We start from the raw sequence: 19,085 nt of genomic DNA, 5'->3' as shown, positions 1-19,085 counted from the left end.
AACTTTTAGAATATCTGTACCTTCACTTATTATTTCCTAATATGAAAAAACATTTTAAAAAACAGTTTTGAAATAAAGTGCTCTCATGTTGTAGCAATAAGCTTGCATGCTGAGGATATAGCCTACAGGCTGGAATCGAGTACAAGTGTAAGTTCATTGAGAGTCCACGCGAGGGCAGTGTAGGCCTATCCCTATTTTGTGTCAGTAGCCCTCTAAACCTTGATCATTGATCTCATTCGAACGGTATATGAACTGTTATATTGGATACCAATGTTGGATATCATTAATAATGACACGGACCACATACCATTTCATAATGTTTATAAAAGTGACAGAGACATTTGAGAAATTAATTTGATGTGTACTTTTCGTCATTCGTTTATTCAGACTGAGTGAGCCAAAGCTAGAATTGTCATCGGGTCAAATGTGACCCTATGCTGTGACTGATAAACAAATTAAGGGTCAAATGTGACACTATGCTGCTGTGATTGATAAGGTGGGCACATGATGACAGGGGCCATTATAATCGTAATAAAGCATGGGCTGTTGTAGCCTAGGCTAAAACTGCCTAGGCTACTTATGCACAAAAAGAGGACTTAACGCTTGTTAACAGTTGATTTCATAATATATATTAAAAAATAAACAACGCTTTACACTGACATGCAAAGTGAGAGCAGGGAAAGGTTGCCCCATTACATGACGTCACGTGCACATGGCGGCGGGTGTAAATCAGATTGGAGGCTGTAGAATCATTTCTAACTTAATAGTAGGCTAGGCCTAAGCATAGGCTAGCCCGTATTAATGCTTTTCGTGTTTATTTGTTAGCAGCATATAATGCTGTTCCAATTGTTTTTTAGACTGTAGTAGTAGGCTAGGCTATGTAGAGCAGTGGTGACAATGTTTTGGTACGAATCGGGTATGTTGGTATGGAGCATAATTCAAGATATGCAAAGATAACCTAGGCCTACCCAATAACCACATAGCCTAAAAACATTAGTTTTTGCCCGTGGTGTTTTGAACGCCGTTAATTAAACAAGTTGGTTGGGGTTGGGGGGGAATGCGAAGAGAGACCTTTATTGTCCTAAAAAAAAACTCTTCCGGGTTCACAAACTAATCGTCCAGATTGACACTGCAGGGCGCTCTGACTTCTGAATCAAGGGACTCCCAAGCGTCGTTTTCTCAATTGTCATCTGAGCATTTGATTTAGGCATGAGCGGCTAGGCTAGGCTATGGCAAACAACGGGACCAAAAGTTGGACGGTTGTTGTTTTGACCTGTCAGCACAAAGACAGTGTCTATGCATTTCAGAGGGGTGAGTAGTAAACGCTACTTTCCTTTATTGGCCTGCTTTACACAAACTTCTCATAATTTCAGTTCATAGAACTTAGCCTACATTGTCATCAATGCATTTCCGACGGACCGTTCCAGTAGGCTACATTGTAACTTTTCTGTTACAGTAGCCTAAGCCAATGTTCTCTGTGATACAGTGAGGCGATGGTTTTCTCTGTAACGATTGCCGTAGTCATGTGCTTGCTCGATGATGTTGACATTTCTGGTTTGGCGAGTGTCACTCGTCCGCACCACCTCTAATGATAGCTTTTCAGAAAAACACTGGTGACAAATACATAGAAAATGACCACTGCTTTAAGTCAATAATGCATTAGGCTAATGAACATTTCAAAGTGTAATTTAAGCTTGGACAGGTTCTCATCACATTATCCAAGTCAATATATCATTGACTAAGTGACCGCACAACCTTCTGAGACACTTCCTGTTCTGTCTTTGATTATCCTGATCCTGAGAGATCTGTCTGTCTGCACTTCGCCTAAGATCCTCCTTGTTTACCTAAGCTAGAATGAGCTTGACAAAAAAATCAGCGGTAGGGGTGACCCTCTTGGAGCCCAGGCTCCATGTTTCCCAAGAGAGCCAAATCATTCATTATCACTGACTGCTAGATAGCGTAAGGGTGTAAAAGATACACGTGTGTACCAAACCGTTTAGGCACAGGACCTATTTGCTTAAAGAAACTGGGATCCACTTGGTCTTCATTAACACCTTCTTTGCACAGCAGAAGTCATCTCTTGCAAACGTGCTCACACGTTTTCATTGGGTTCACATATTTCTCACACCCTTTTGCAAAACAGTTAACACAGATGTCACTCAAAGACCCCAAACTCTATTGGTTTCCCTGTGCTAAACAGAAGGAAAACATCTATTCACAGGGGTTAGAGATTCCTTGCATAAGTCTGAATCTCTGATACACCTGTGTGAATCTCCTTGCACAATTCTTCAATCAGTCATTCATTATCCATAAGATACCATGTCAGTTCTGTGTTGATGTTTGCAAGTATGGATCTAAGGACATTTAGATAAAGTACTGTATTGCCTATTTGGTGAAGAAAACAGTACAACAGCTGACAAGTCCAGGTGTTTTATAGGTCTATTTCAATGAAAAATTACAATTTGTAGTTCAATGAAATTTGCTTTGTCTAGGTGCTTACTGTAGGTCTTACATGTCAATGACAGTTACATATTGGGATGGATGAATGCAATTCATTTTTATTTAATACATTTACCTAGTAGTCTTTTACACTTTTTTCTGATACGAGAAAAAATAGAAAGAAATGGCACAGACACAGAGTGCTTTTGTTTAGAATGTGATGTCAGAGTTGACACAAGCATTAAAGCGATTGAGAAAAACTGTGAATGGCAGGCCATATATCAGTTTAGTTAATCACCTTTTCAAAATACTATTCCTGTTATACGTATTAACCAAACCGTGACTTCAACACCGAGATACATACTGAATCATGGTTTTTGTGTACCGCTACACCCCTAGTAAAAATATGTCTCAAACTAGAAAGAAATTGTATGGCTTGTATGCAGTTTTGTTATACACAAGGCATATTTCATATGTAATTCTGACTGGAGGAGAGATAAGTTAATGAACGTTTTGGTCAGATGGGGTTTTGTCAGAGGAACCGTTGATAAAGCATGAACATGGCTTAAACATGTTCTTGCATCCTAGAGCTGGACTTGCGGCAGCAGCGTGGAGGACTTCCGTCAGGGGCCCTGTTGCTGACCGTTGCCGACCCTCAGGCACGCCTGGGCAGTGGGGGAGCCACCCTCAATGCCCTCCTTGTGGCTGCTGAGCACCTCAGTGCCAGAGCTGGACACACTGTGAGTGACCGGTAACAGCCATTTTGCCCACCCTATTCAGCAGCACACATCTTCCACAGTATGATCTAGAGCAGTTTGTTGTATTGATGTGAAAGACCTGTTTGTCATCTTTCTTTGAGGTGGTAACCGCAGACGTCTTGGATGATGCCCACATTCTCATTCTTCACACGGTAGGGAAAGATAATGTCAGATGGAAGATACTTGGCTTGTAATAACATAATGTTTTCAATTTATCGTGGTGGCTAATCTCTCTTGCCCCATTGTGCAGGGAAGAGATTTCCCCTGGGATAGCTGTGGGAGAGCGTTCTGCTGGCTGCCCGTAGGGGGCGCTCAGCATGCTGTGGAGGGTCCAGTTTGCTGCCTGGACATCCTGCTGGACTGTCTTTCTCATCAGGTCAGACTTCTAAATACCTTGATCATCACTTTAAAAACGTATTTCTTTCTTATATCTGTCCTGTTCCCTTAAATGTTTTTACTTTGAACCTATGACTGTCTAGTCAGTGGCTACCCATATTAGCCTTAGTCCCCAACTGAACTTTGTGGTTGAGACAAGTGGGCTAACTTGTCCCATGAGTGTCTCAGGAGTAGTCTGGTGCTTAGTGTGTGTGGGCTCTGGGCCTCTGCAGGTTTGCCCTGGCTCGCCTCCAGGAGTGTGGGTATGCAGCACGGACATGATCCTCACCCTGCCCTCCAGACAAGGTAAAGACTAGTCTGAGGAGAAATGGTTTCCCCACAGTCTTATGAGTGTCGTACCTGTTCTCCCTCCCCCTCTCTCTAACTATCTCACACACATCTCATCTTTTTTCAGCGATGTCCTGGGAGGGTTTCTCAGGTGTTCGAGTGCTGGCTCTGCCAGGTGACGTATCGTACGCCACCAATCACGGGGTCTATCTCGGCGACGGGCAGGTGAGTGTGTGCCAGGAATGTGGTGCCGTCGTAGTGCCTATGTTCAGGCAACTTGCACAGACTGGTCAGGGCCAGATGCTGTTTTCACTGAGCACCCTGCTTGGCTGTTCTCCTGGTCACAGGGCAGAGTGCGCGACATCATCTACAGAGGGTCCGAGGAGCAAATCCGCCAAGCCATGCAGCCTGATGGGAAGGTGCCACTGGTATGTCCGGGGGGGAACATTTTAGGAAAAAAAGAAAATTGTTATTTTGTGATTGAATGTCACTTCAACCTCAGTTCACTCCATTGCCAGACAACAATCAGTCAGTACTAAACTTGCCTGTTTAATATCAGGACATTTCTTTTAGTTTCTGTGCTCTGCGTTACAGTGGGACAACTGCCCTTTATACCCCAGGCTGTCTGGCCGCTTTATGTTGCCTTGTTCAGGTTTCTGGGCCGGTGTTCCTATGCAGAAGTGTGTCTGAGAAACTACTTCAGACTCATGTCACCTCACCTTTGGATGGCTGCACCTACCTGGGCATGGACTCAGGTGCTCCATCTTTACAGGTAAATCTTTGCTAACGTCGGGATCAGACTCATTCAGTGCTTACTAGTAACAATGGGCCATTTCTATTTTCTGCATGTCTGTTTTATATTGTACTTATATCAAAGTGATATTGGACTTCTGTGCCGACTGTTTCTTTCTTATACATCCTCTGCCTTCACTGATTTCCTTGCAGATTTCTCTCTTTCTGGACGTACTGATGTGCCTGTGCTCCGATGTGAGCGAGGCTCGGTTCATCAGTGAGGAACGGCCAGGCTCCACTTCTCCCAGTGGCCCACAGGGGGCAGCGGTGAGGTCAGCCAGGGCAGTCCTCTGGAGGACGCTGAGAGGAACTCCTCTCTCCATGGGTATAGTAGTCTTTATCATAGTGCTTAATCACATAATTAACATTTCCCAGATGTTTTTGTGAGCCTTCAAGTTATCAGTGTTCAGACAAATGGCATATTTTCTCTTATAGAATACATCGCAGATGGGACCTATGACTATATGACACTATCAGGACAGGAACATATTAGCCGGCTGACAAAAAAAGGATGGCAGATGGAGACTCTGTCTCATATTGAGGTAGCTGTCCTTGAGCTTAAATACCTTGGAGATGGATCAGTCACTCTCCTTGGCCTCTTGAGTGGCATAACCGTAAATTGTAGGGAGCGTTTACAACCTCACGTACGGTTGGCTGTCTTTACGTTGGCCTTGCAGTGATGAAAGTGTTTCTCTCTCTCTCTCTCTCTCTCTCTCTCTCTCTCTCTCTCTCACACACACTCTGTTCTCAGAATAGGGACTGTGTAAGTGTGGAGAGCCGAGTGATAAACAGCGTGCTGGAGGGAAACATCACTGTGTCATCTGGAGCCGTAATTCAGCATTGCCACCTCCAGGTGAGGAAACACATTAATGATTTTTTTCCCTTCCATGCCAACAGTACAATAAATGACACACACAACAGTTTGTGATGGCCTCTTGCCAACAAATGTCTTACTGTTTTTTGTGTGTCCGCCCAGGGTCCAGTACAAGTGCCGTCTGGGAGTTTTCTGTCTGGCCTGGAGGCAACATCAGGGAGCCACATCCAGCAACTTCTTCCGAGTGCTGACACCATCATCCAGGGACACCGCGTGCAGCTGGGAGAGCTCAAACTGACCGTCTACACAGTACTGGGGGCACGCGATGTTCTGCAGGTATCACATCAGATATGGGCAGAATGTATTTCATATCTATTTTAGCCTTTTTTCTGCTGTAGGGCAATTCCACGCAAAGCTGTCAAGTCCGTAACGGCAACTAAATGCCATGGTATTTGTGTGATGCGAATGATTATGTGAAAAGTTTTTCATGTAAGTTCTACAACCAAGACGAGTGAATGCTCAAATTTCAAGTAATCATCATTCACATCATACCACACCATGCCATTGTGTTGGCGTTATGGACGTGACCGTTTTGCGTGGAATTACCCTGTAGTTGTTTCCCTTTGTTTGCCCTGATTTCTTATCTCTATACCTTTTCTTTACAGGCTTCTTGTGAGGAATCAACATTCTTGAATCATAGCTGGACTGACTTGTACAAGCGCACTGGGATACGGTAAGAGCCTGAGCTTCAAACATTCAAACATTTGGGCTTGTACTTTTCAAATAGCATCTGAATGGCTTGCATGCTGTGGGCTCAAGCTAACCACTGTGTGGAGGGCATGTGGATTATTCATCATGGTTCTCTTGTCACCCCCCCCCATCCCGCATGGGCCCAGGCCTGAGGAGTTATGGGGCACCAGCAGCGGAGGTAGTACCCAGTGCTCGCTCTGGGAGGCGCGGCTCTTCCCCGTGTTCCAGCCACGTGACGGAGCAGTGGGGCTGGAGGGGGTCTCCTGGTTGATGTCGGGGAGCCCTGGAGCTCTGGAGTGGTGGAGAGGCGCCTGGAGGCTGTCCCTGAGGGAGGTGCTGTCCCTTACCGACCAGGAGGGGGAGCTGCGCTGGAGAGAGGACCTGTTCTTCCGTGCGGCCAGGAGGAGAGCCGTGGACACGCTGACGGGCCACAGCGACCACAGCCTCCTGCCCAGCATCAGAGCTGCCGTGCTGGGCTGCCAGCAGGGGCAGCTCCTGAGCGCACTGGACAATGGTGAGGAATGGGGATGGCTCAGGAGGCCTCTAAGGGCAACTCAGTGCCGCAGTCATTTCATTGCAGCTACTGTGAGGTATACTTATTTTTGGAATACTGACTTCACTTCCCAGTAGTTAACTAAGCTTCCTGTGTCTAAGACTCCCTTGGACTCTATAATTTGCAGTAATGGTTTGCAATATGCCTTAATAATTTAGCTAGGTCCTTATATATTAATCAGGAGTCAGGCATGTCTGGCTGTTCCGTTTCTGCATAGAATATTTAAAAGTCTTGGCAGGGGCTAATTTGGTGGATTCAGCTTTCACCATGGTTGATGAAATGAGAGAGTAGTCGTGTTATTGCTGAGGCTCCTAAATATTGTTATGAGAAAAAGATTAAGGCAATTTAAAATCTTAACTTCATTTGAACCCTGCTGAGCAAAGATCTTTTTTCCTCACCCGCCTCCTCTCGCCTCCATCTGTCTGCAGTGACGGCAGGCAGCAGCGAGAACCTCGGCGTGGCCGCGCGGACTCTGGCCTGCATCGCCGACGTGCTGGGCTGCATGGCCGGCGAGGGCAGGGGGGGTCTGCGGAGCGGCCCTGCCGCCAACCCCGCCTGGGCTGCAGCCTTCCGCCTGCTGGAGCGGCGCGATCTGCCCGCAGCCGTCCAGGCGCTGGCCAATCAGAGGAGTCACTGGCTAAACAGGTCAGAGATTAAGGGGAGCCGGAGGGGTTTGGCCTGCACCGAATGGATCTGATCAGAGGGAGCAGAGGCTGAGGATTCAACATGATTAAATTGAATGTGCTGTGGAGTCCGTTAGGGTACAATTGATATTACATTTGCTGTGTTGTGTACTCACTTTATCAAATCCAGTATATTATCTCCTGTTCATTGTCAAGTAGCCTTAGATGTGCTGTTATGTCTACAGAAACGCATCCACATTCGTGTATAGTGTATAGTACAATCTGAGAGATACTAATATAAGAGGTGTGTGTGTGTGTGTGTGTGTGTGTTCACGTTCACCATCACAGGCCTGATTTGTTGGTGCGTGCAGCAAGGCACTATGAGGGGGCAGGTCAAGTCTTGCTGCGACAGGCGGTGATGTCGGCTCAGGAATTTGTGTCTATTGGCCAGGGAGAGATGCCTCCCATTGGCGAGTGGCAAGAAGTGGAGTGTCCTGCTAGGCTGGACCTATCAGGTAGGTCTGCTCTACAGGGTTGTTTTGTTTCATTACATTACATTACATTTAGCAGACACTTCTTGACCAAAGTGACTTACATATGTCAGCTATGTTACAAGGGATCACATTGTCCCCGGAGCAACTTGGGGTTAAGTGCCTTGCTCAAGGGCACAACGGTGGAAGCCGGGAATTGAATCGACAACTTTCAGGCTACTGCACGCTAGCCCAGTTCCTTAACCACTACACTACCACGTTTCATATACAGAAGTTAAACCCAGCGCACATTGTTTACTTGCCTCATTAAACTTTACTTTAATAACTGCTAAGATGACAAAAACGGTTCATTTGCATCTTCACTCTTATGCTGTGAAATGCAGAGAGGTAGATTAATAGGATGCAAACTCTGTTTGGTAATTCTTCTCAGGTGGCTGGAGTGACACACCGCCCATCGCCTTTGAGCGGGGAGGGGCCGTGCTGAATGTAGCCGTGAAGGTGGACGGAAGGCGGCCCATCGGTGCCAGAGCGCGCCGCATCAGAGAACCCCATCTGCTACTGGTCACCAGCAGCGGGCAGGACTGCAGCGTCGCCACGGAAACGGTCTGCGTGACGCTGCAAGACCTGGAGGACCACTGTCAACCCCATGCCCCTGGTGAGCCAGACTGTCAGGAGATGTGCTATTGAGTTCAGCTTGTAAGATTAGTAGAACATGAATCCATGAGGTCACAGGGGCACAGCTTTGCTGCTTATCATCAATTTCTGAAATTGCTCTGGAATTATTTCTAAACTTTCTCCTCTTCCTGTTTTTGTCACACAGGATGAGGCTGAGGCATGTGACAGCCAGTCAGCAAATACAGACTTACATACGCAATGACATAGCAGTAGTGGCATAAACAGTTTTGGAAACTCAAAGCTGGATTCATTAGTGTGTCCATGATGTTTGTGTATGTGCATGTGTGATGCAGTGTGCTGTTTGTGCAGGTGCCCTCCTGAAGGCTGTGTGTGTGTGCAGCGGCCTGGTCACCTTCCCTTCCCAGCAGCCCTTGGCCGAGCAGCTGCTGCAGCGCTGGGGTGGAGGGCTGGAGCTGCACAGCTGGTCCCTCCTGCCTCACGGCTCTGGTCTTGGTAAGAGAGGGAGGGTTGGGGGGTGACAGAAGTTTGAGAATAGCAAATGCCTGCTGGCTAAAGATAAAAGCAGAGAAGATAACTGAAACAAGACCTGACTCTGTGTGTGTGTTTGTGTGTGTGTGCAGGCACCAGCAGTATTCTGGCTGGGGCAGTGTTGGCTGCAGTGTACAAGAGCACAGGTCGCACCTACGACACTGACTCCCTCATCCACGCAGTGCTGTATCTGGAGCAGACTTTAACCACAGGTAACGGCCTGACCAGTGATTCCAACAGACCAGTGATTCCTATATGTTTGCTGTGTATCTCCATAGAAATAACAAGAGGAACAGCATGATGCCATATTGGATAAAAACAAATGTTGGTTAGAGAATAATAAAGTGTGGGATACATTCTGGCATACATTCTGCAAGTGACTGTGTTTCCTTAATATTGAATGATTGTTTTGACCTTCCTTGAGAGTCCACTATCCCCATATTCTGAATATGGCTTCTTGTTTCCGTGCTCAGGCGGAGGTTGGCAGGACCAAGTTGGTGGTCTGGTGGGGGGGGTGAAGCTGGCTCGCTCGAGAGCCTGTCTGCCCCTCAGGGTGGAGGTGGAGCGGCTCTCCCTCTCCCAGGACTTCCTGTCCGCCCTGCAACAGCGCCTCATACTAGTGTACACGGGCAAAACGCGGCTGGCTCGCAACCTTCTGCAGGTAAGACTGTGGCATTTCTTCTCAGGCTGGAGTCACTAGACCTATTTTCATGTTTGTGAATGAAACATTAAATAGACAACATATTCAGTTTGTTGAGATGATAGAATTACAATTATTTCATTTGTTAAACATTATTGAATTACTCTTACATTCCCAATCTCACTGGCCAGTTTTGAGACTTTACTACTGTATATACAGTACTTCAGGTGTCAGCTCACTGACATACTTGAAGCAAGCCATGTTCCTGTTTCCACTGTAGTCAATCTTAGTCAACCCATATATGGTTTTCATAAAGTGATAAAGAAAACGTCCCCTGTGAATGACGTTGTGTGGTTCGTCTGTTTGAGGTGGAGTGCAAACTTTTGTTCTGCAGGATGTGGTGAGAAGTTGGTACAGCAGGCTGCCCTCCATCGTCACAAACACAGAGCAACTGGTCAGCAATGCTGAGGAGTGTGCCCTTGCATGCAAAGATGGTGAGACTCAGATAATTTGTCAGGAAACCACTTTATAATAGTCTTTGAGCCTGTTCAGTATCTTCATGAGTCTGGCCCCTGTGCTCTTCTAGTGTCTCTGAAAAGACAATCAGGTCATCTAGAAAGACCAACACTTCATTAAGATACACGTCTCCGACACATTTCTCCATCAGCTTCTGAAAAGTGCTTGGTGCATTCGTTACACTTTGAGGCATGCGATTTAACTCCCAGAAGCCTAGATACCAGGCAAAAGCAGTCTTGTGCTTATCTTCCCCTGCAACCTCTACTTGGTAGTAGTAACCCAACTTCAGGTCCATGACCAAAAACCATTTGGCTCCACTGAGAGCAGAGAAGGGGTCTTCAGTGTTTGGGGGAACATAGCATCTTTACAGAAAATTGAACATGCGTACAGGTAATCAAGAAGGGGGTAAGGTTACGTTTGAGCCATTTTACAGGGATTTTATCATGAAAAAAACTTCTGAATTTATACTGAAGAGGAACAGAGAAGAGATTTAGGGTTGTAATAAACTGCTGGAGTGTGTTTTTCTGACGTCTTATAAGGTCTGTCATGAGTAATGCTCCCATGCGTACTTTAGTATGACACTGTACACATTACATTGACGAGATTGTCATACCCTAAAGATGTATGACTAAAATGGACTAAAATTCCATTGGGTATGAAATACATTGTAGACAGATTGGACAGTCAGACTGGACATAATCATTCAAACGTCCAACCCCATTTGAAATCCCTGTCTGCCGCAGGCTCCCTGTCCAGGCTTGGCTCCTGTCTGGACCGGTACTGGCAGCAGAAGAAGGTGATGGCGCCGGGCTGTGAGCCGGCCGCCGTGCGGGGCATGATGACAGCCCTGCGGCCCCTCACCCTGGGCCAGAGCCTGGCCGGGGCAGGCGGAGGGGGCTTCCTCTACCTGCTGACCCGAGACGCCCGGCAGGAGGAGGCCGTGCAGCAGGTGCTCAGCAGCACACCGGTGAGCAAACGCTGGTCTTGATGCAGTGTAGGTGCTGTTTTCATGCCATTTTAGAATTTTGAGGAAGTAGCGTGGCCTACTCATAACACTAAAGCTAGAAAAACACTGATGCCCCAAAGGAGGGCTGAGTCAGTCAACAAACATGAAGATGAAGAAAATAATTGTGAGTTCTCCAAAAACGGTATATACGTTTTAGTGAGCTCATTAGTAGACTATACCGATAATCACATTTCCCAAGTTGTATCAGCAAGACTGTTTCAAACATGGTCTATCTGTGTTACACAGGGCCTGGGGGATTTCAGTGTCCATTCCGTAGAACTGGACATGGAAGGGATCTGTGTTCTTCCATCTACAAGATCATCAGACCAATGAAGAAACCCACAGCGATCACAAAGATTCAGCTCGCTTTTTTGAATGTCACATTTTTTTGTCACTGTCCTTTAATCATAGCTCCAATTCTAGAAGAATTTTTATATCTGACATGAAAACCCACAAACTGAACTTTTGATTTACACATTATCAGATGTTCTTTTTCAAAAATCCTATTAACACTGAGAATGCATCACCGATGTGAGAATGTCAGCCCTGTATGAAGCTATGCATGAGTTTTTTTTCCACTCTGTAATCACTGGAAAGTTCGTGTTCACGCTCAAAATATGGATTTTCATAAAACAGGCTTCTCTACTTGAAACATTCCACAAATAAATAATATTTGTATTTTAATAATTCACAACGATCTGGTACAAAAACATATACATGTCTAAACTAATGAGGAATGTGATGTCTGCATTGTAGACAGTTGCAAACTCTCCTGTGTTTTTAAGTAAAAATGGTAGGGATCTGTGAGCGTACATGCACATGCCCACGCCCACACATGATTGTTTATGAGTGAACGTTGTAAGAGCTATACAAGTAGTTCATTGTTGTCCAGAAAAAAAGGCCTCTTGTTGAACGCACCATCCTGATGTCGGAAAATGTCTATTTTCCAGCCACTGTAGACAGTTGGTCTCGGATGCGACCTAATCCATCCAACATGGTGTCGAGTGTTTCTTTACTGAGCTCCATGGTAACCGAGGAGAGAGAGTCATCGCCTCCCGCACAGGAAAGGTCCTGGACCTACAATAGGCAGAACATAGACAATATTGGAATCCAGTTGTATCAGTTAAACTAAAAATCAAGCCTGGAGTTAAGCATCCTGTGCATCAAATTTGTTAAGCTTCACTCAAACGTACACCAGAAACACCCCAAGATCAGGGCTTAGCATGTTGTGAAGAATGGCCTTTCGTACCTTCATGTTTACCAGACAAGTGGGCACTGCCATGCGACTGACTGAGTCTGAGGCAGTCTTCATGTCCACCCTCCAGTCCATCTCCACAAGCTTGGGAAGTGAAACTGCAGGCCATAAGCACATTAACATTAATAAGCAGACAGTGCCATTAGGCCGTGGCAAAAGCTGTTTCCCCTCACTCACATGAGCTGTGGGATGAGAACATGACAGAAATGACAGTAAAGAAAATTGCATGATAGATAGATAGGCCTACAGGTTTTCATAGAGTTCATGCTTACTTTGGTTGGCAAGAACTTCATTTGTCCACGTTGAGCTGGTAATGATATACAGGGTGCAAAAAACAACATTATTGACCTGGGCTATCAAGTACAGCCTAGAGTATCTATACTGTGTTGTAATAGGCCTACGCGCAAGCTACCTGTGTTCCAACAGAATCTTTGTAATTAAGTTCTTTAGACTGGAATGGAAGGTGTCTGGGAAGACAGCCAGGATCTGTTCGGGTGAAGCCAGGTTGTGAAACACGACGTAATGCTCGAGCGTGTGGAGAGCTGCGAGAAGCTGTAAGAGAAATCAGAGTAGAGCCATTTAGGGTAGGCTAATGCCTCGGTCAAATCGCGTATTATATCATGATATTTAGGCTATCTTAAGTGAAAATGACTATATTCTCTGATAGCTGCCTACCTGTTTGGCCTCAGTTGATGACACGGACAGCGTTCCAGCTGTACTTTCTGCCAGTCGCCGTGATTCAGGAGCTCCGGACGAGAAACTGTCAGCACACATCTGCCGCACAGCATCTTTAGACGGAGCCTGGATTCGATCAGAGAAATAAAAGACCTTCAACATGACAACAGCGAATAAAAGAGCTACTTAATACTATTGCAGAAAGGATTATGTCTGCGGGGTCAGAGCGCTCTTCGAGCCTCAATCTGAGACGAAAACCAGGTACAATCTCGCATCGATAATTTGTCTCGACTGCTTCCTCTTGAATAGCCTACCAAACGATTATACATCAGGACAGTATTTCCTCCAATACTTAAATAGCCTGTGCATATGATATGTCACAGCGTTCTAAATACCTTCAACAAAAGTTGCAAAGCAGAGAAGTGTTCCTCTGTCAGTGTAGCCATCTTGGATTGTGCATGTCATGTGATAGGTGAGTGAGGGCAGGGACACTGGGAAATGAAGTCTTACAGTTTATTCAGTATAACCATTAAATAACACACTAAGTATGTTTGCAGTGCCGCAAGACTTATTATCTTTATAGTTTGGCAACCAATGTGCAGGATGCAATTCTTTTTCAATGTGCTTTGGCTGCATTAAGTGCTCACTGATCATGGTTAGATAATTTGGTATCTTGCATAAGGCAACATGCCCATTCCAGAATACCAGAATGTAGGCTACAAGGCTATTTTTTGTTTGTTAAAAAAACGAACTGTTTTACATTTTAGGCTACAAGAATATGTAGATATTTTCCACCTTATACATAAATGTGTATTGTCTTTAGTGGAGGCTATGGTGATTATCAGAGTTTTATGTCTATGAATGTGACTGTGTACTGTTGCATAGCCTGACTGACACCACCTGGGACTTCTACTTCCTGTTATATCTCTCTTTTGACATGTGATATCTGGGCTGTCTGGCATTTTCAGGTGGCAGTGTGTGTTTGGAATGGAAAAATGGAAAGTATCGAATAGCATTATGTAGATTGAGAGGGTCTCTTGTGTTGGCTTCGTATAGCACAGCTTATCTGGCTCCCACATAAATGCTCACATAATGTGGCTGTCTTCTCCTCAGCAAGGACAATAAAGGACGAGGGGGAAGCAGGGTGCCCCCTCTATTCAGTGGGGTCTTCCTGTGGCGCTGAGAAACACATTTAGTATGCAACGCTGGCTAGTCACTCGTTTTCCATCGTAAAGCTATCAGGATGAGTCGCATTAAAAAGGGAGGAAGGAAGAGAGTCTGAGAGATTGTGACCTTCAGCTGGAGAGAAATCTGGTCTCTGAAGATTCACAGTGTCTAAAGGAAAACTGAGAGACTGACTCCTCTCAAGTGTGTTGATTTTCTTACAATTAATTAGAACTGATTGTTCAGCTGTTCGTAGGCCAAGTGTGTCTATTAAGTGAGTAGGAGTTGCTTAGATATTTCTACGCCTACTGCAGTCAGTAGACAAATAGTGTAAGGATCAGTCCAGTCTTTTTATCTCCGTGTTTAATTAAGGCACATGAGGATAGCTTTGATATCTGCAGAGAGTCATCACATAAAATGTGTGTGCACTAACACACAGGAACTCACTGGAGATCTGATTACACAATCATGTCTCTCTCTCTCTCTCCAAGAGTTTGCTATGCCAAAGAGGTTCTTCATAACTGTTGTAACTCTTCAGTTGGGTCAGGGTGGCTGCAGTAATCATTTCTCAAAGTTTTGTTATGGGGTCATCCAATCTAACAACTAATTGTGAAATTGTTAGAGGTCATCAAAACACTGGAAAACATCATAGTCCTGTAGCAACTTATGTTTACAGTTGTGTTTCTTCAGATACACAGAAGAGATATTAAATTCCTGTTATAAGTGGGTAATTTCCTACAGTGGGCAATCAACAGCCAAGCCTATTGCACAACATGACACATACATCAATGGACAGTTGGCTGACGACCGTCGCATAAGCACTGCATATAGTACTGATTTTGTTACTGTATGTACCAGTTCTGTCATCTTCTGTATGCTAAAATGTATGTTTTATTTCTGGGACTGCAGTGACAGTCATCTGTTTGAAATGACTTGTAGCCAAGAGAGTGAAATGGCACTTCCTAGGGTTAGTTTTCTTTCCGTTTCTACCAAGACAGGGATCACGTTGTGTCATTTTGTTGGTGTAAAGAGGGTACAATTACTCAATACATTGAGTAAGAGACAGTAACATGAAGTATTTTCGGTGTCTGTTACAATACAAACCTTTGAATATATCTCTTCACGACTATTTCAGATTACAGTTTCAGACTGCCTTTTCAGTAGGCTATAAAGTCGTACTCTATTAAGCCTGTATTTACTACTCCACTTGTTTGCCAGGATCAAAAGATAGACAGTCAGGTATCTAAAGACAAAGTTGGTAGCAGTGGACAACAATTCTATAGTGTCAGTTTTCTTTTAAGGAGGAAGTTTAAAAGAAAGCTGAACTCACTGATTGTTTGTGTGTAATTACTTGCTGAATAATTTATTTGAATGCCAAGAATAGTCAGATTTCCATTGCATGTTCAATACACAATGCTCATAAAGCATTAATGGATCAGTAGCTATTTTAAACCAGCTGTAATTCTTTATTGTTGTTGCTGCATGATAGGCCCATTAAGTTAACTGAGTTACCAAAACTGTTGTCAGTGGTGGATTCTGAGAGAAAAATATGCTCTAAGGTTAAAGATCTTTGCACCCAAGAGGGAAAAGACAAGACACCCCATAAGCTGCAAAATGGCATGCCTCAGCATGCCTTGGTGTTTACAGGAGTTCTTAAAGCTATCCCTTAATTATATGTTGACAATCTATTGTAGCCTACCTTCAACTAGTTCCACTCAATCGTCTCAAACAGGCTTTTAGTGTCACCAAATCAGTATGAGCCTATACTGTCTATTTAGAGTAGACAGTGGACTAGAGTAGTGTTTTTGAACCTCTATTGGCTTTCTGGTTTTAATGCAAACTCAAGTGCTCTGACCTCCAACATTGGCTTTGACTCTCTTGTTTTTGCAGTGTTCTTAGAACATATTTCATGAACTTGACAAGATGGCTAGGTGTTTTTACCTGCCCCATTTGTCACGAGATCTCAGAACAAATGTTGTTTTCAATGAAACCAAATGATTCGAGTTTTGGTTTCCGTGACGGTTCTGAAATGAGCATACCTCCTCCTTTTCATTGTGTCCAAAAGTAGGAAGCCTAGGCTATAATGTGTCTGCATTCTCTGAGTGGCTGCTGTCTTAGCACAACTGAAGGCTTCACATTTTCAATTTAGATGGCATTTTAAGTGGTCTTACCCTCAAACAAGTCAAGAGCCCAACTGTAAAATCGAAGAGACAGCATAGTCTCCATTCAGCGTGAGTAGAATCTTTAAGCCACACATGATTAGCCTGGTGTTGGCTTACCATGTCCATGAAAGCCTTTACACCCACTGACTATATCAAACGTATGCCTGTTCGCATTCTTTACACATTATAACAGTTATTATTTAAAAGCACCAAAACACTTGGAAAGATACATAACTGCTGAAGCTATTGGTTGTGAAATTGAACGTATTAACCCCGCCTCTTCTCCCTTAACAGGACTCAATGGGCGTGGTGAGTCGCACATTGTCTTGGAACTCTGAGAAAGCGTACGAGTCTGATGTTGAGCGCAGCAGTGAAAGAATGTAGTCAGATAACAATTAGACAGTTTGCGAATGCGACGTAAATTGCCCGTAACTGTAATTTACCGCCATGAGTTTCGCCAGCGTCAAACACTGATTATGTCAAGTGCCGTCTCCGTTAAGGGAAGAACTTTAGCAGAAGTGAAGAAATAATAGCAGGAGAGACCTAGCGGTAAGTTTTTGGTCTGATTTTGGTACCAATGTTGCTGTATTGTGTTCGAGAGAGAGAGTGAGAGGTTGTGACAGTCATGATCATCCGTGTTGTTCTGGAATTCATGCTAGAAAATGACATTGACTTGTTCACTTGATTTATCCTTATGGGTTAAGGGAATAATACGCGCAATGCTCTGTTGTTTGTTGGCTGCTAACTCTTGGCATGTAGAACTGAGTCAGTCTCGTGGTCCATCAAAAAGAAGTATTAATATTATAGGCCTAGTCTACATTTCTCAAACCCGTAGCCTATTCGAATACCTTATCCTATTCTATCTGATCATTACAAAGGGCTGTCAGTCTTATGGAAGATCCTAAGAGTCTCATTTTCACATTGTCTCACTCAGTGTTTTTCCCCCCACAAATGTTTTAACAATATGAACCGACCAATAAATGTGAAGAACCACCTGACTGACTAAATAGCCTACTAATCCTATTTTAGTGGTCAAGCTGCACATTAAATTCATTTGAGATCTTCAGAAAACACCAGGGATTTTTTTTATCAGACTCCTGACTTCAGTAGTGATACTGATTCTCTCCATGAAATGCCATTAAATTCTATTTGGCATCTGAGAGGTGCCACAATATTTCATGTAAGCCCATGCATCATCACAGCACATCATTCATCAAAGAAGAGAAACTTTGACTCCCAAATTGTGGAGTTCAGCAGTGTCATCAATATGTTGAAGCCCCAAGTAATGTCACCAGTGGGTTGATGCATTCCAATGTTGGAAGGGATTGGATGGCCCTTGTGGTTTGTGGGCTCGTGGAGAGTCAGTAGAGTCCCTGAGGGGTCATGGCGTGCAGTGCCTTAATTGCCCACATTAGTCTCGTTATGTTTTCTCTGTTAGTTTGTGCTGTACATCAGCCTTGTGCCAGACGTCTGCTTAGGGGTTTAGTTATGAATGATGGCGCTAAATGGCCCTGACATCACATGAGAGGGCTCAGTCTATCTACCATCCTGGACTTGCATAAAGCCTTGATTGATCTCATCGCACATGGTGTCGCACTGCGCAAGGGACGTTTCCTCAAATTTGGAACCAAAGACTCAGACATAGTGCTGGCAGCCACCAGCTTCAGTTCAGCCACAGTGGGGTGAGAGGCCAGTGATGTAACATTCAAGCAACAATGCTGATTTGTCTAATGTCTCCTTTTTGCCTCATGGAAGCCTTTTCCCAGCCTTAGTTGAGCAACCTGCATTCCGAACATCAAGCACCTTTCTAAACACTGTGTTAACATTTGACACCTGTTTAAAGGCCAGGCAACAGTGCAGGCAACAGTGAAAGTACTTAAACTAGGCCATTGTCATTAATGAATGAGGGTTGGAGGATGTCACTCCCTAGCCTTTCTTTATATACGCAAGTGCAATAAGGACTGTCTGGAGCTCTGAAGACAAAATTGGCTTCATTTTATGCAGGGCTCTACACTAACATTTTTTTCCAGGAGCACTTGTGCGCCCAAGTTAAAAAATGTAGGAGCACAGACAAAAATTTGGGCGCACAGTCAGTTCTGTACTTAACTTACACATAATCTAACTTTACACTCCAGCTAACAGTTAAACATGCCAGTGCACCAATTGCGAATATTAAGAATGACTGACAACATTTAGGCTACAGGAAACAGGATTTTAAAGATCAGTGCCTACTTTATTTTCAGTCTGTTCTATTTTCCTACATTTTGTTAATGTAAAATAATATAATACATTGCCATATTTGCATTTAGCCTGTATATCAAGTATCCTGCCAAATGTAGGCTAATTTATTTATTTGTGAATCCATATGTAGCTAATATGCCAAATATGCCCATGGTGACCTATCTGACTGCATACTGCCTAATACTACTACTAAAACAGTTGATTGTATATTTTGCATATTGCAGCCAATATGTCAACTGGGCTAAAAGGCATGTTAGATTACCTTTCCTTCTCTCACTGCATTCTCAGAATCTCATCCTGTTCCTCCTATATCCGATGAATTCGGAGGATAGAAGCACTAATTTGCATCTTGGCTGGCTAGTCTAACTTTCCGCTTTTT

The 19,085-nt window shown here is 44.3% G+C and overlaps 3 protein-coding genes across 8 annotated transcripts in view; 2 read left to right on the top strand and 1 right to left on the bottom strand.

The window, feature by feature from the left end:
* The first annotated feature begins 707 nt into the window (after positions 1-707).
* Positions 708-11,893, top strand: LOC121723416 (L-fucose kinase). 3 transcript variants are annotated; one of them, XM_042109061.1, is made up of 23 exons: positions 708-1,311; positions 3,028-3,179; positions 3,299-3,349; positions 3,448-3,573; positions 3,806-3,878; positions 3,988-4,085; positions 4,208-4,288; positions 4,513-4,632; positions 4,806-4,977; positions 5,088-5,194; positions 5,404-5,505; positions 5,629-5,802; positions 6,132-6,199; positions 6,363-6,730; positions 7,198-7,414; positions 7,741-7,907; positions 8,314-8,538; positions 8,868-9,011; positions 9,140-9,259; positions 9,521-9,708; positions 10,082-10,181; positions 10,947-11,170; positions 11,456-11,893. In XM_042109061.1, the coding sequence occupies exons 1-23, from the start codon at positions 1,230-1,232 to the stop codon at positions 11,540-11,542; spliced, it is 3,246 nt and encodes a 1,081-aa protein (XP_041964995.1). In that variant the 5' UTR covers positions 708-1,229; the 3' UTR covers positions 11,543-11,893. The 3 variants fall into 3 exon arrangements, with proteins under 3 accessions (XP_041964995.1, XP_041964994.1, XP_041964996.1); XM_042109060.1 differs by having other exon boundaries at positions 3,275-3,349; XM_042109062.1 differs by lacking the exon at positions 708-1,311 and having other exon boundaries at positions 3,088-3,179; positions 3,312-3,349.
* On the bottom strand, positions 11,877-13,630 carry commd9 (COMM domain containing 9). Its single transcript, XM_042109106.1, has 6 exons — positions 13,535-13,630; positions 13,140-13,265; positions 12,877-13,016; positions 12,737-12,771; positions 12,459-12,562; positions 11,877-12,286 (listed from the first exon to the last, which is right to left on the bottom strand). Exons 1-6 carry the CDS (start codon positions 13,583-13,585, stop codon positions 12,149-12,151), a joined length of 594 nt encoding a protein of 197 aa, XP_041965040.1. The 5' UTR covers positions 13,586-13,630; the 3' UTR covers positions 11,877-12,148.
* Positions 13,265-19,085, top strand: part of LOC121723425 (transmembrane and coiled-coil domain protein 3-like) — a 32,301-nt gene continuing 26,480 nt past the window's right edge. For 2 of the 4 annotated variants that reach the window (XM_042109074.1, XM_042109073.1), the window contains exon 1: positions 16,778-17,014. The gene's annotated coding sequence lies outside the window, so the exon portion shown is untranslated. Of the gene's footprint in view, positions 13,401-16,777; positions 17,015-19,085 lie in introns of those variants that run through there. The other 2 variants (XM_042109075.1, XM_042109072.1) reach the window with 2 other exon arrangements.

Source organism: Alosa sapidissima, chromosome 11 (genome assembly GCF_018492685.1).
Source record: "Alosa sapidissima isolate fAloSap1 chromosome 11, fAloSap1.pri, whole genome shotgun sequence".
In the NCBI taxonomy this organism is placed as follows: Eukaryota; Metazoa; Chordata; class Actinopteri; order Clupeiformes; family Clupeidae; genus Alosa; species Alosa sapidissima.
Note: the sequence above shows the minus strand (reverse complement) of the source record. Positions and strands in the feature narration are given on the sequence as shown.